General features: G+C 45.9%; 1 protein-coding gene across 2 annotated transcripts in view; it reads right to left on the reverse strand.

Moving 5' to 3' along the window:
• Positions 1-11,459: 11,459 nt before the first annotated feature.
• Positions 11,460-16,225, reverse strand: part of PRKAR1B (protein kinase cAMP-dependent type I regulatory subunit beta) — a 92,185-nt gene continuing 87,419 nt past the window's right edge. For both annotated transcript variants that reach the window (XM_041401753.1, XM_041401752.1), the window contains exons 10-11: positions 14,403-14,484; positions 11,460-13,985 (exon numbers count right to left, since the gene is read on the reverse strand). In XM_041401753.1, the coding sequence (XP_041257687.1) occupies positions 13,813-13,985; positions 14,403-14,484 (255 nt within the window). In that variant the 3' untranslated portion in view covers positions 11,460-13,812. The remainder of the gene's footprint in view (positions 13,986-14,402; positions 14,485-16,225) is intronic.

Consider the following 16,225-nt stretch of genomic DNA (forward strand, 5'->3'; position numbering starts at 1 on the left):
CCCTCTCTCTCCTCTTCTCCCGTTCAGGGTTACTCCCCAAGTCTGCAAAAGCATCCCACATTCCCCCCCGCCAGGTCCTGGGCTCCTGCCTGCCAGCATCCCTCCAGCTTCATCGTTGCCTCATCCTGCCCCAGCCTCTTAAAGATTTCCTTAAAGACTTTCAGTAAGATCAAAATAAATTTTGCCATACGCAGTGCTGTTATCAAGCCTTCCTTTTTTTTTGCCTCTTTTCTCAGCAGCTATTTTGGGATGATTAATAATTCACAGTGAGGCTTGGCAGAGCAATGGTTAAAGGGACAAAGCTGAGCTGACGCAGGAGCCTTCTGGACAGAAGCAGTTTTATAAAGTCTTATAAGTGCTATTTTTTTTCTTTAGGAAAGGAGTGGATTTTTTTTTTTTTTTTTTTTAAGTTTTGTGAGAACAGGAATGTTTCTCTTTTAGCCAATTCCACATACTTTTTGTTATAGGAGAAGATGTGGTCTGAGGGTTTTAGCAGAGGCTAAAACAGGGGAGAACTGGATCTATTTTGGTGGTGTATCAAGTGGATAGGAAATAATCGAAAATGCTGTGTTAAAAAATGAGTTTAGCAGCAGCTCCAGGCGAACCCTGTTCTGCAGAGGTTCCCTCCCCTCACCTGCCCAGAACCCAGCAGACCTGGCAAATGTGCAGATTTGATCCATTTCCACCCTTTGGCCAAAAGACATTCCTTTAATCATGCCCTCCTGGGAACTGAGGTTGTGAATGTTTTTCTGTTAGTAAAATGAAGCGCATTGGCTGCCAGAGGCTGTTTCAAAGCTGTGTTCAGGGGGTGTGGTGCACAGTGGACAGACAGGTCTCTCCTGGGGCTCCACTGGGATGCTCCCACACATCCTGGCTGATGGGCAGTCTGTGGCTTTGGTCAGGCTGAAGCACATCTAACATTCCTTTCTGGGCACAGTGGTGCAGCAGCCTCCTGACTTGTACCAACTATTTTTCCTTCCCCACCTGCTGCCTGGGCTGAAATCAGAGCTCAGATCCATCCCCTCCCATCCCAGCACCCTGTGTCCATCACACCCTGCTCAGTGGAAAGGTGATGGAGTTTTTCCAGGACCCCGCATGACACACATCCCCTTCTGAGGACATTCACTGGTCCCATCACTTCAGACACACTTCCAGGTCTGCCAACAGCCTCGCCTCTAGTGATGGGTGGGATGTAAAATGGATTAAAAAGCAGAGGCCAGAACTTTTTCAAGTTAATCTCCTAATGCAAAAGGATCATATTTGGCAGCAACATAAGGCAAGCTCTCATCAGTTTATATTTCTGTTTTTCTTCCCTTTAACAATCTAATTTTGTACATCGCTGTGTGGAATCCAGATACAGATAATCCTCCCCCAGTTAACACCACTCTGGCTGTGCCCTGTGGAAATCTGTGTGCTGCCTGTGGGAGCTGGAGACATGGGAGTGCTGTGCTGGTCTAGAGACTGTCTGAAGGGGTTTCAGCAGGTAATAGATAGCTCAGGGTCACAAGAAGAGCTGCTGGAAACACTTTTCATGAGTATTTTTGGAGAAAGTGCTCTTTTGTGTTTGCATCTCACCTTACACTTTGGTGCAGGGGACAGTTGGTAGCTATTGAAAACTGAAATATTCTAATTGTCACAGAGGAGAAACTCACAATTTTCCCTGAAAAACTTCCACGCCAAATGGAAATTTTCTGACAAACTATTCAGCCAGAATGACCTTTTGTGCTGCAGAACAAACTGTGATGAACATTTTTTCTACCAGTCACGCCAAATGGAAAACTATTCAGCCAGAATGACCTTTTGTGCTGCAGAACAAACTGTGATGAACATTTTTTCTACCAGGTTTTTCTCCTGACATTATGAATCCTGATGGGGGATTAGCTAACACAGCTCGTTATCAGCACATGCAGCATCAGAGAGGAGGACTTAGAGCTATGTGAGATCTCAAAAACAACCATCTGATGCCAATATGCAATTTGAGATGATGCCTCAACCAAAAAGGAGGATCCATGGGCTAAAGTTGGTGCTGATGTTAATCCCAGCTATGGGTAAAGTTCCCCAAGGCTGAATTTGCCTCAAGAGAGTCAAGCTAGGGAGTGGATTAACTTCTAAGAAACTCTGAGTGAATGAATTAGCAGAATTACTGGGTAGGGTCAGCAATGAAATTATGAGTCTACTGCAGAGGAAACAGGATGCATTTCTAAAGGGCTAAGAATGGCCCCTTTGCTAGATTTATGGGGCTGAGGTGATGAGCCCGGGGTCAGATAATAACCTTTCAAACCACCAAGGCAGACCAAATATGCTTTGCCATGGCCCGCTTGCTTTTCAATGCTTGTGTGTCATGTTTGGAAAACAAGGCTCCATCTGTCCAGGCCGAAACAGCAGCAACAAAATAACGCCGCTTGTTAGGGAAATGCCACCGCAGAAGAAGATAATTGAAACATTCAGGCTGGCAGTACATGGGGATAAAGGCAATAAATCCTGAAAGCACACTGCCTTATCTCGGGCAGGAGCTGCCGGCGCTGCTCCTTGGCCGGGATCCGCCAGGCCGGGGAGGCCTCGTCTGGGCCCGGTTATCCTGAGGGCCGGCCTTCGGCCAAGGCCACCAGCCTGCCATAAAACAGGGATGCTGAATCGGGACAGATGCCTGTCCCTCCTCCTGCTGCAGCTGTTCTCCCTCCCAGGCACAGGGGGAAGGATCTGCAGTGGGTTGGGGTGTGTGAACTAACCCCGAGTGAAAAGCGGCACAAAGCTGTGTCAGGGAGGTTTGGGGTGGACATGAGGAAAAGGTTCTTCACCCACAGGGTGAACACTGGGGCAGACATCCCTGGGAAGTGGTCACAGCACCAAGCCTGACACAGTTCAAGTGTTTGGAGAATGCTCCTGGGCACAGGATGGAAGTTTTGGGCTGTTTTTTGTGGAGTCAGGAGCTGGGCTCGGCGATCCTTGTGTGCCCACGATTCTATGAAAACAGAGGTGGGGCTGGGAGGGACACACAGCCCCTTATGGAGCCACTCCAGGCTGTCCAGCACAGCCCTGGTGGGTGTCCAGCATGCCCCAAAGGGCTCAGTGGGCTGGAGCTGCTGCTCTGGTGCTCACAGCCTCCTAGGGCTTTCCTGATGCCTCCACAAGTCATTGCTCCAGGGACTCTGAATTTATCCTAACACTACAGAGAGTAAGTGGGCAAGGAACCCCCATAATTCACCTACAAATCTGATATAACAATGATGCAAACTTTTCTTCTGGATTTATGTACAGCTGAAACATGAGCAATAGAGGGGGAAAGCCTGCAAACAAAATTAGTATCCTCAAATCTTCTGCTTATTACATGGCAACAAAGGTATGTGATGCTGCAAAGCTCTTGGCTTGTGGCCTCGCCCTGCTCTCACACAAGTCCTGGAGAAGTTACGCAAGTGCAACGGGAATCCATGAATTTTGATGAGGAGTATCTCTGCTGCTCACTGTTCATGCCTTTATGCCAGGAGGCAGCACAGAGATGTGCTGCAGGGCAGCTGCATGGCATTGACCACTTCATTACTGACCAACAGGGCAGCCCCTGACTTTGTCCATCCGAATTTCCACGCTCAGTGCCTGGTCTCCTGTTGTGGCACTGAGATTCTTCTGGAAGTGGTTTTTCAGTTGACAGCCTGGGCAGCAGCAAGGCCCAGCCCCAGCTAGGCAAAGGGGGTCAATGATGGGACATGGGCTCCAGGGAGCACATTTGGGCTGTAGAGCAGCTGCCCTTTGAGGTTTTTGAGAGCCCACACTCTGCCCCTTTACTTGCTTGATGTTCTTCAGATGGAGATAGGATTTACAAATGCTTGACTGTAGGAAATAAATGTAAAGGAGAGTGGTATTTCTCCCCCTGCTGCTTTCCTCCATCTGCTCAAGGGCTTTACCCTGCAAGTACTGCTGGGACAAACCCAAAGCCAGGGGGAAATGATGTTTTCCAAGACCACTCCAAGGTGGGCAGTAGCACAGTGCAATCAGCTTGGGTCTGTGTTGCTTTGTGCTTGACAAGCAGCAGCCAGAGAGTCTCCAGGGAGACCTGCTTTTCCTAAGGTGCCAGTACAACTCCTTACACGGAGCACAGCACTTTGAGGTCCTGAGGCATCACTGTCAGACCCCAGCTCACTATGGAAATGTTGCTCTGGGAAGCATTACCTCTCTCTGCAAAACACAAATCTTTCTTCTTTGCTGCAGTAATTTTTCTGCAATTATAACTTACACTGAACAGCTCAAACTGCAGGCATTAACACAGCACAGGCTGCAGCCTCCCTTTACCTTCGGGTGGACAGCATGGATCAGACAGCACACGGATGGTTTCAGCATGAATCACTCACTGCCTCTGTAACCAACATTCCCATAACCTAAATCTATCAAAAAGAACATAAACCACATCAGAAGCCAGTTTTCAGATACTCATTTGCTAAGACTTTGGAAACCTCTTATATTAAACAGATCATCTCTCTACAGGAGCATGAAGCTGCCCTAATTATACAAAGGGTGGAAAGGGACAATCTTCCTTCTGGGAAGGCTGTTTAACTTCTTCTGGCTTCCTAAAAAGCTATTGTCTTATAAACTGAGCATTCCTTCACTGCCCTGGTAGACACAACATTCCCCATGTCCCAACCAAGTGCTGTGCAAGGAGCAGCAGGACCTGAGCCAGTCAGCCTGAACAGCCTCGGGCAAAGCCCCACAGGGGCTGTTGCTGGCTGCCCCTGGAACTCCCCATTCCGAGCATGATGTGCTGCCAAGCACGGCTCTGTCTTGGCTTTTGCCTGTGGCTCTTCAGCAGTGGCCTCTGGCCTGGATTTTTTTTTGGAAGGAAGAGGTGCTCTGGGCAGCTCCCTCCTTCACACCAGGAATCACTGTGATTGTAGGAACCTCACTGGGTGAGCAGCAGCTCTGCAGCATTATCTGGTGGCTCTGAGGTTCCTCCACATGGCTGGAGACACAATAAGAACCCCAGATCTTCAGGAAGAGGAACAGCTTCATCACAAAGGCTGCCTCGTTTCTCACCAACCACTAGGGCTAGGTCCACCCACACCAAACACCCAAGGAGGGTGATGTCTCAGGATGCCAAACAACACCCCTCAAACAAAGGCTGCCTTGTTTCTCACCAGCCACCAGGGCCAGGTCCACCAACACCAAACACCCAAGGAGGGTGATGTCTCAGGAACCCCTCAAACCCCCTTTGCTTGGAAACCTTGCTCAACTCTTTTCTGCAGCTGGAAAACCAGCTGTGAGTAGCAGTGATGTGTCAACTACTAACACCAAGTCATATCTTCTAGGGAGAACATTATACTTCCGTATTATGATAAACCAAGGTGTTTTTATTTGGCACCAGTAGCTTTTATTATTCTCTTCCTTCATCTGTCATCAATACTGTGTTCAGTTTCTGCTTGTGTACATGCTCTGGTAGATGCCATTGTACAGCTGACAGCCTTAAATTCACACTTTGTGGGAGGCATATTTCTTTCTGAAGGTTTTACATCACTAAAGGTAGCAAGCCACAAAATAAAACCATTGTTGCAAATATCATTTGAAGTTAATCTTCATATAATCCACAGTAAATATTTATGTGCAATGCAATAGTGGCTGGATTTGTTTACAGTTTGAAATTGTTAGAGAGGATTCCATATAGATTAGTCAGCTAATCTGCTGTAATCTGCTTAAAAAGCAACTGAAATGGGTTTTCTTTCACTGAATCATGTTAGCCCTGTCTGTGCAGTGACTTCAGATAGGGAAGGGATTCAGGCACAAAAGGGCATTTACCTTGTGGGTGAGAGCATAGCTCGCATTGCAGGAGAGCCATAAATTTCCCCTTCTGCCTTAGAGAACGGGACAGCTGCCGTGACTGAATTTAAGCTGAGATGAGTGTCAGGCTCTCCTATCCCATTTCCTTGCTGCAGCTTTTGAACTGTATCGCCTGGGGATAAACTGATCTTTGATGAGGCACCTGCACGGTGTCTGCACACAAGTCATCCTTTCTGAATTTATTCTGTTTTATTTCACTCTCTCCTAAGGAGATCTACAGGAGGTGCCTTTACCTAGCATGCTCCTGGGTTAATAAGGAAAGCATCCCATATCCTTTACTCCCAACTCACCTTTGTTCACAGGGGAGTTGCAGCTCAGGGTGAAAAAAGATTTTACATACTTGCTGTACTTCACAGAAGGTCTCTGGGTGATGTGGGCATCCATGGGACAGATGTGTCTCCTCTGGGCTGTAAGGTTCAGGCTTGGATCTCTAATAGGCCAGTGAGTGAAGGGCAAAACCTGGGCAGCAGAGAGCTTCCTCCAACCAACCGAGCAACAAGCTTGTCTGGGACACTCAGCTAACACATGGCAGAGAGGATGTGAATAGTGATGAAATCCCATTCTGTTGCTTTCACCAATATTCAGAGGCTGCAGGATCTCTCCAAGCCCTTGTTCTTGGTGTGGGGATGCTCACACAGAGGTGACCTCACAGATACCAGGTGATGGTTGCAGCATAGGTGGGTCCTGAGCTCTCTGCATCCTGTTTCTCCAGGACATAGGCAGGAGCAAGGCAGAGAACAGCCCTGCTGGGAGAAAATGGGGCTGAAACAAGCCACCCTGTGGGTATGTGGCCAATTTATTTCCAATTTACCCACCACACGTGGGACCAGCCAGGTGCAGGATGGGGTTGCCTGTGGCTCCCTGCCCACCACTGGTTTCAAATCCCATCTCCTGCCCCCTTGCACTGGGAAGGTTGGGCATTTCCTGCCTTCAACCTGCTCCTCCATCCAGGTTTGAGCAGTGGCTGCAGCCCAGCTCAGCTTCTGGAGGTTGAGACCTGGAACCTCCCCAGGGAAACCTGGGGAAGGCAAAACACACCTTGTGTTCCCCCATAAACAGCAACACCAGCAGGACTGTGGCTCCCAGTCTGGGAGGGGACCTGGCCTATCACCTGAGTGACCCTCTAGCAAACACATCAGCCTTTGGTGTCGGGGCAGTCACTTTTCTCCCTTTTCACACATCCCCAGTGCCGGTAGACCATTTCAGTGTGGGTCCCTCTGAATAATACATTCATCCACAGTCCTTCCCCCACCCCGTCCTCAGCAAGGCCTTCACGAGTTGAATACAGTGGCTCGGCTCCAGCACACACAGCTGCCATCACTGCTGCAATTCTTTTGCCTTGAGAAAAAGCATATACAATTTAATATGCTCCTGGCACAACAGCTTTTCTGTAGCAGAGGAGGCGGGTTTGTTTATAGCTATTTTGATAGGGCAGCTTTCATCCGGACACAGGTTCTGCTGCATCTCCCCGCCCACACAAGGGCGCCTTTGTTGGTCTGGTTCTCGTGTTCTTCTGCCCATTTTGGTACCTTCTCCTGCTCCCTGCAAACCCAAGGTTTGAAAAACCCTCCTTGCTGGTCATGTTATTCTTTAAGAGCTAGATCCTGGGCTAAGAGCCAGACATGCAAGGCAATGGGAGAGGGTGTGATGCTTTACTGGATATGTGTCAAGGATATGAACCATCCTGCCATCTCATGGGAATTTGGCCCATGGAGCAGAGCTCTTGGTGCTTGTGGTGGCTGTTAGCAGTGACTAACAGGCTTTCCAGGCTGGGGAGCAGCTCTGTTGCTTTCTCAGATACCTTCTGTCTCGCCAAGAGCCATATGAAGCATGTACAAGGGCACAACTCCTTCCTCCAGGCAGGGCCAAGACAGGGCTTTTCCATCTCTGCAGGAGCTGGCACTGAGAGATGCAGATTCCCGTCCGGCAGCAATTTCCAGAGTCACCCTTACGCAAGTTAAACTGTGAACAGTGACACATCTCCCTGCTCCATGCTCCCACGGCGCCTTGGCTCCCCAGGCAGGGTGGGGTGTGCAGGAGATGCGCCTGGGCCTGGGAAGTCTCAATCAAACAACCCAGAGTCTGCAAGCCCAGCCAACTCCTTCTATTTGGCAAGCAGCTTGAGCTGCCCCTGGTTGACGAGGAGAAACAATCTCTTGTGCTTTTCAGCTGCTGAGTCTGCTCCCTCTCGCTACCACAGTGGAAATAAATGGTGGGAGGGTTTAGCCAGCACTAATTCATTGCCATGTTCAATCTGAAGCCGCTGTGACTTTGTGCTTGGCCCACAAACACAACGGAGAAAATGAAACCGGATAGAAAATACAGCGGATCATCCGATCATCGTAAGCACATGGGAATGAAACAGAGTCACTCTGTAGTGCACATGAATTCCACACATGTGGAGGAATGCAAAGCAACTATTGTACCCCCACTTTGCAGATCCATTTCACTGTTTTCCCAGTTTATCTGGAAAATACATACTGCATGGTACTGTACGTCGTATTTCACTGCTATGCACCATGATGTCTTCTAATGGAACAATCGCCATGCTTGTAGTCTAAGGGCAATACAAAAGTGCTTTCAAATAATAACAATACATTTTCTGTATAAAGAGGATAGGGAGTAGCCATTTCCCAGAAAGGCTTGATTTCCCTGGAGCCAGCAGTATGAACATCCAGAGCGCCAGTAACAGCAGGCAGTGGTGAGAAATTCCCTACCTCATCATCAGTCTATACATCCTGTTTCCAACTGCCAGCTCTGGGAAGAGTGGAGGCTGTCAGCACCCACCAAGGGTAAGGTGAATGCACCCAGTGAGTCTTGGCAGCACGAGGCTCCATTTATCCCATTGGGGCTTGGGTGGGGGGCACTTTGTTGGCAAAAGAACTCTCTCAGCTTTGAACCAAAGCTATGAGCAGAGGAGCAGCGTTCTCACAGCCCAGCTCCCAGAGATCACACAGCAGCACAGCATCTGCCAATTCATTCAGCACTGCTGGCCCATGCAGCAACATGGCACGCCACTGTTCCACGTTTGGAGGCAGTTTATACTGGAATAGGAGCAGTCTTCTTGGGTAAAATGATTATTTTTTTCCTCCATAGGATCTCACAACTTTTTAAAGGGAACACTGCACACTTCAAATTGCTGAAGCACAGGAGCATAGGAAGTATGCTGCTGCTGGTCTGGGCTGTGGAGGCTGTCTGTGATACTTGTGCAGAGAATGACTTGAAAACAAGAATTAAAGCACAGCTGGGGAGGAGCTGACACACTCAGAAGGGAAAAGTTTCCCTTGTACATCTGAGATAGGAGTCAGAACAGCCCAAGGAGATGCTCATGCTTTGCTTTCCTTGCCCAAGCAAAGTGCAGCCTCTTTTCTACAAACTCAATCCAGATTTTTAGACATCAGAAGAATCACTCTGGTATTGGAGCCTGATCAAGCACAAAAAACATCCTCAGCCTTCAGAAAAATACCAGATGGCTGCAGATGCCAGCTCCTTCGGCCAGGCAGTGTTTTGAGAGAAAAGGCCAGCTTGTTGTGGAGTGCTGCATCCCAGATACAACTCTGCAGAGCAGCAAAGAGCCACAAAGAAATCCCTGGAGGAGGAGGAGCATCCAAGCCAACGTATTCCCGTAACATCAGATTTTCAAGGCTACACATATGCTCATATCCAAATATGCTCTCTTTTTCCAGAGGGAAGGGGGACCTACAGAAGTGACTCTGGCTGGAAATGCTCTTATGAGTTTCTGAGCAGTTGTGTGCACTTGAAGCTCCAGTCAGAGTTGCCAAATCATTGGAAACAAGTTGCAAAAAAATGCCTGGCAATGTTAGAGGGGATAATTTGGTCTTTACATAGTGAACTGGTCTTTGGAATATCAACTGTGAGACTTTAAGCTGGTTGGTTCTCAGACACCTACTCTTCGAGGAGGTCATCATGGTGCTGCTGCTGCACAGGATAATATCCTCTTTGCCCTACAGAAATGGGTGCAAAGAACAAATACTTCTCCCATAAATAGGGCAGTGAAAGGATTTATGCATCATTTAAGACTTAAAACTGAATGGGATGCACACACCTTGTGCAACTTTCACAACAGGAGAAATGTCACCCTTTGTGTGATGACTCCACTTCCAAAGACCACTGACTGCAAGAAAAACAGCCCAGCAGCCAATCACCGGCTGGGGTTATTTGGTTCTCCAATACTCTTGTTTCCCACCAACACCTGAACAGGTAACATGGTGTCAGGATGTGTTTGATTGATAATCAAGGAAGGATTCACAGGGTTCATGACTCAACGACTTTAGCACCACTTCAGCACCACTTTAGTGCCACGAAGCAATGGGAGTGCCTGAGCCAGCCAGAGTAATGTGATACACACAACAAAGCCTGGTCAGCCACATGGCCTTGTAAAAACCTGAGGTGCAATTAGTTTCTATCAAAAAAAAAAAAAAAAAAAAAAAAAAAAAAAAAAAAAAAAGTATTTTCTTTGGTCTCAGGAGTCCTGAAATGGCTGTGATACAATTAAAACCAACCGAAAAAGGAATGACAATGAGGAGTGGTGAGACGCTCATTTCTGGGGAGCGTGGGCTGGTAATGTCCGTCTGGAAGGACCTCAGAGAGAGTGGTCACTTTTGATTACTGCATAATGTGAGTAATTCTCTGGAAAGACCAGTCCTTCCCTCCTGAATCGTAGCAAAGAGGGGAAAAATAACACATTCCAAAATTGGAAAGCTGCACAGCCCTTGGACGTTGGGAGCCACCCAAGATTTCTGTGCAGGGGCCACCACACAGAAGCTGCAAGGAGTGAGCCACTGGCCCTGCCCTCTGCTCTGGGGTCACAGCTCCAGCTCTAGAGCCAAACTTGGACTGTGACACACCTACTGAAGTGGCCACCCAGAGCTCTGGTAGGTGGGGTGACACTAACAGCACACAGAACACCTCGTCACCCAGAAGCCATGCTCTCCAGTTCTTCAACCCATGTCTGCACCTTGATGCATGAGGTGCAGGTGGTTCCTTTGGAGGCTCTGCCTTCTCTGAGAAGTTTGTCTTCAGTGTAGTTCCTGGCCAACCTGTGGCATGAACACATGGAAGCAGAACAGTACATCCATGGTGCCAAAAATGGGGCTGTGCTTCAGTCCCAGGGCAGCTGCAGTTCTAAAAACCCATGTGTGCCCAAAAGTTGAGAGGAACACCTGGGACAAATCCCTAGTGTTCTTGGGACCATGGGCTTTGCCTGTGATACTGGGGAAAAGGAGCAGCAGTGGTATTTGAGAAGGAAAGAGCCTGTTTTTCCCAGGTGTACCCCCTGGCCATACAACAGGCTCAGCATCAGTCCTGAGGGTTTCACAGCTGGCACCTGGACAACAACAGGAAGGTCCAAGAGACACATCAGACCCCTATTTCTTTATATAGACATATATGGTTACATTTAAACAGATGATTTTTTTTTCCTTCATGCTAATCCTCCACAAAACCAGTTTGGTTTCCATTACTATATATAGCACTGGGAGTCTTGGTCTATTTTTCGTCCCTTTGCATCTGATTATTTTCAGTAGAGCTCAAAGTTTTGATGATATACAGATTTTAACTGGAACATGACATCTACTCACACAAACTTCCATTAGCAATAAACCCACAATGGCCACTTGTAACGTAGAAGAATTTTATTCATACCATAATCCTGTCCCATCATCCACTGCAAATATTACAATTATCTTCAAAATGTCACTGAATATCATTTTGTTCCACTTAAAGCACAGGAATCCTGGTGTTAGACAGTTACATTTCTCTTGAGATTGCTTATAACAGAACCATAATTCAAATGTATTTTTCCATGAGCTGTGAAGGTTTAAAGCAAAGAATCTGCAGTGTGTCTGTGTGCTCGAGTAACTTCTAAACAATGAGGCTAATACTTGGTATTTGACAAGAGATGTGTCCTGCATATTATGCGAAACACTCACAAGTTTTTTACTAACACAACAGAAATGCAACAGGTAAAAGAACATACTTGAGTGACTGGTAACATTTAAAAAGTATTTCTTTTAAAAATTGCACAAGAGAATACAAAAACAGTGCAGCAGATAACCAAATGTGTATACATTAACATATCTATATAGAATAGTTCTGCCTATATAAATGTACATGATAAAAATTGCAAAGTTGGAAAGTGTGAATGGTCATATTTAATAACACGTGCAAGAAGCATAACATAATCATAATAAATAGCAGCAACGAATATACACTAACAGGACCACTGAAATTATGCTAAAATAAATTAAGCACCTTTAAGTGATGAGAAGAGCGTGAAGCTGAGAAGCTTTTTAGCTCTGTGAGAACCACTGAGGGCAGCTACTGGAATATTGGGCCCTTGGTGGGAGTCAACAGGAACGTGTCCAATTAGCATTTGTTAATATCAAAGAAGAAAGCAATTGTGTGTCAGTAGGACTCTTTTTAACCATATAGCCAAGTTCAGCTACACGTCTAGTTTCAAAAGGGAGATTGATGTCGTATTTCACTGCTTACCCTTTGGCATGTCAAAGGTACAGAAAGCTTATATTTATTCAGAAGAATGCTTTTGTATAAAAGAAATGGAATTTTGGCCCAGCTGAAGGGCAGGCAGTGGTGTTTAGTATGGCTGAGATGCAGAGCTTTGCTGCTGCTGGCAACAAGTTTACCTGCAAAGGTAAAGCTTTGCAAATCATAGTCCCAATGATCCCATCCTTGAGGGCTGTGCAGATCTCCAGGCTTGAGAGATCTGCAAAAAGCTCCATTCAGGAGGAGCCCCATCTATAGGCAGGGCAGCAATAACTGCCACCAAGGCCATGAGGTCCCTGGAGGGACCTGGGCTCCAGGATCCTGGTGCTCTTTGTTACACAATACCTGTCTTTTGGAGGAGAAGCAGCATTTTGAAGCACTTATTTGGCTTTCAGAAATTTTTTAAAAATTCTAAAATTTAGTCATATACTAGAAGAAAGGCATTTGAATTTTATTAAATGGACCTTATTAAAAACAAGCTGCTGTATTTGTCCCTGAAGTGCACCTGGCACCATCTCTTCAGCATTTCATTTAATGTTCAGAGAAGTGGCTGAGGACATTCTGCTGAGTTTTGAAGCTAACGTAATTCAGCAGAGAAGCCCTCACTGGACTTCTAAGGATTCTAATGTAAACCCTCATTTAAAAAAAGCTGAGGACAAATAATTTAGGTCCTAAAGGCTCCATTTGAATTCTTACAAAATATTGTCCCTTGACCTCTTCACCCAGAAGACTGGAGCAGGCTGTTTGCCTGAACATGTCCCACAAAGCAGACCCAAAAGGGTTTGTGACATGGAGGAATATGGCCCCTATATTTAAGCCACAAACAAAATCACTCAAAAGCTTTACTTTTCCCTGGCTTGCTGGAATGATCAAAAGCTTCCTCCAACCTTCCCCTTTAAATTGCATCTCATCAATGAGACTGCCACTCATTCCATGGGATTTTGGAATCCCCAAGTCTGTAACCAGTGAAAAGTCTTAAAAGTGACAGGCAGGGAGATATCACAGAATCACAGACTGGTTTGGGTTGGAAGGGACCTGAAAGGCCACTGACTTCCAACCCCCTGCCAAGGGCAGGGACATCTTTCACATCACTTGATCAAAGAACCTTGACAAAAGGTGAGTAAGACCAGCTTTAAAGATAATAAAGAAAACAGAAATTCATATGTATTTTAAATAGTTGAACCCACAGTTTTAACCAATATGAACCAACAATAGGCAAAAACCTTGTCTGCAAGCTAAGAGCCCAAAAGAGGCCCAATCTTCCCCAAAGCTAGTCTTACCCAAATAGTTATCCTTCCACTTCCACGATACATGAGATTTGAGCTGACATCCACTAGGTGACATAAACAGAAAAAATACACATAAAATGCACACTTCTTTTTTTTTTTCTTCATAAAGCTGTGGAGCTGCACAGAGCAAATTTTAAGTGCACAAGGTCACATGAAGGCAGCTTTCCAGAGGAATCATTTAGACGGTGAGTGAAATGAAGCTGTTGTATCTCTGAATGTTTCTCTTGAGGATCTCGGAGCAGGGGCCGAGCACTCGCTCGAAGCGGGGCCGGTCCAGCTTCACACACTTGAGGGGTCCACGTGCCACCACCGTGGCTGCCCGGGGCCGGTTGAGCAGCAAGGCTATCTCACCTGGAAACAGAGACAGCACACTGTCACACACCCTCTTCTCCTTCAGAGAGTTCATATTCCACCATCCCGTTGCTCTGCTAGTAGAACATCTCCCTTTATATATCTCTTGATAGACACTTTACATAATTCTGCTGACAGTACAAATGCATTACACATGCATAATGCATGTGTGTAAAATGCCTTTGAAAACAAATGCTTTCAGACTGTTTTGCTGATTCTGGATCTGTCTCCTGTCAGCTACACTGGTGTAAACCATGGAATGGATTCAGCTTCCCTGAAAACTCTGAGCATCGCTGAGAGCAGCGGCTGACCTGTGCATAACCCCTCACATGTAAGAGTGGAACACTAATTAAGACAATAAGTACTTGACCCAGACGTGCCTGTCTTTCTGAACCATGCTTAGCTGAATTTTCTTACCAAAATAATCTGATGGACCAAGTCTTCCAACTTCGACGTATTCCTCGTTGTCGGACCTGCGCTGCAGGACGGAGGCTGTGCCCTGGGAAGAGAAGGGCAGGGAGTCAGCTGGTTTTGCTCAAACCTGTTCTGATTTAAAAAGTACCCAGGCCTGAGTATTTCCTTTTGCATATCACACTCCTTCCTGATATATGAATGAAAGGAATTAAAGGATTAAAAAAAAAATCCATCAAACAATTTCTCTGTTATGAATTGTTTGGATGCAGACATATTCAGCTCATAAAAAGGAGAGGAACAGGACAGAACCCAGGAACAAAGCACATCATGCTTTAATATAAATGTATGCTTTAATATAATTTTAAAATATGTTCTGTGTGGATGCAGAACCTTAGAGAGAGACACACAGAAAAGATTTAATTAAAAGAAATTAAAAGGCAATTTTCCCAGTAATAATCCTGGGACACAATTTTGTAAGAGCAACTAGACCTTACTCCTCACCTGATCTATTACTGAAATGGGTGGCAAACAATGTTTTTAATGCTTGTTGTAACAAAGGGTGGGTTTTTTTTTAGAGGCTTTGCCTGCTCGTGGCCTGTAGTGATCTGGACACCTGCAAGTCAATCTCTGGAGAGATGGAATGTGCCTTGTCTCCCCTACCCTTAATAACTGCTGTACCTGACACGTGCTAATACATGTCAAAACTCAGTTACAATCTATTTAAACCTTCAAAGAGTTTTACATGCAGAAATATTCTGACCTGGAGGAAATCTAAATTATTGTGGCATAAAGCTTTTGTAGAGGAACAGAGAAGGTATCTGCTTTTCTGGAAAAAAATTACAGCAACATATGAGAATATCTTCTGAGTCCAAACCAAAAGCATAGGGAAAGGCCAAATGTTAACATATTTTGATTTTAACTGAAAAAAATAAACCTTCCTCCAGTGCAGAGTGTTCAGTGAACATTTGCTGGCTGCAAATATCCTGCAGCCTCCTTCCACCAAAAGAAACTTGTGCACCTCCAGTAGGTAAATTTTATTTATTCTCTCAAGTTTCCAAAAAAAAATCCTTTTCCTATAACTAAATTCTTCCACCAACATTGCAGTTTCCCAAGATCTTCCAGTAAATCTGCAAGAGCATGAAAATGCAGAGATAGTGTGATGAGCGTTGTTATTCACACTTGCTGCAGCTTTCAGAGCAGACCCACATTCACAAGCAGCATTCTCAGAAATACCCCACACAGGGAATAATGTCTGCATCCATCCCTCTCTTGGCAAACTTTGGATCAGTTGCAGCTCTGTAAATTGATGCTGTTCTCATTGCTTGTACAGTGTAGATGGATTCAGCTTCAGAGTCACTTCCAGCCCCTGTCCTCCTCTCATCTCCCATCTGCAGCCTGGCAAAAACTGAACCCCTTGACCCAAATAGCTGCAATCCCTGTCTCCAGTTCCTTTCCCAAAACTCATTTAAAAAAAAAAATATTTTATTACAGATGTTTTATTGCATAAAACAAAAAAAAGTCCCTGAAGTAATCACAGTGACCACCCAGGTCAAATGAAGAAAGGACTCAATTCCCCACTGCTCACCTTCAGCACATTGCTATAAAGGTAATCACAGTATCAAACAATATTGCTTTCATCTCCCTGAGTGTCAGCCTTTATTGTGGCTAATATTTTTCTGACAGGGTCCATGTGATATAGGACTCCAATAAGTCAGCCTTCTGAAGCAATTTCTTCCACTGTTCCACTACAGTCAGCCTTTTTAATCCAAGAAACACCATATCTGCTGGAGAAGGACAGATGTGTCTGGCCTCCACAATAAACACTT

The sequence above is a fragment of the Onychostruthus taczanowskii genome, unplaced genomic scaffold (assembly GCF_017590055.1).
Source record: "Onychostruthus taczanowskii isolate IOZ18803 unplaced genomic scaffold, ASM1759005v1 scaffold19, whole genome shotgun sequence".
In the NCBI taxonomy this organism is placed as follows: Eukaryota; Metazoa; Chordata; class Aves; order Passeriformes; family Passeridae; genus Onychostruthus; species Onychostruthus taczanowskii.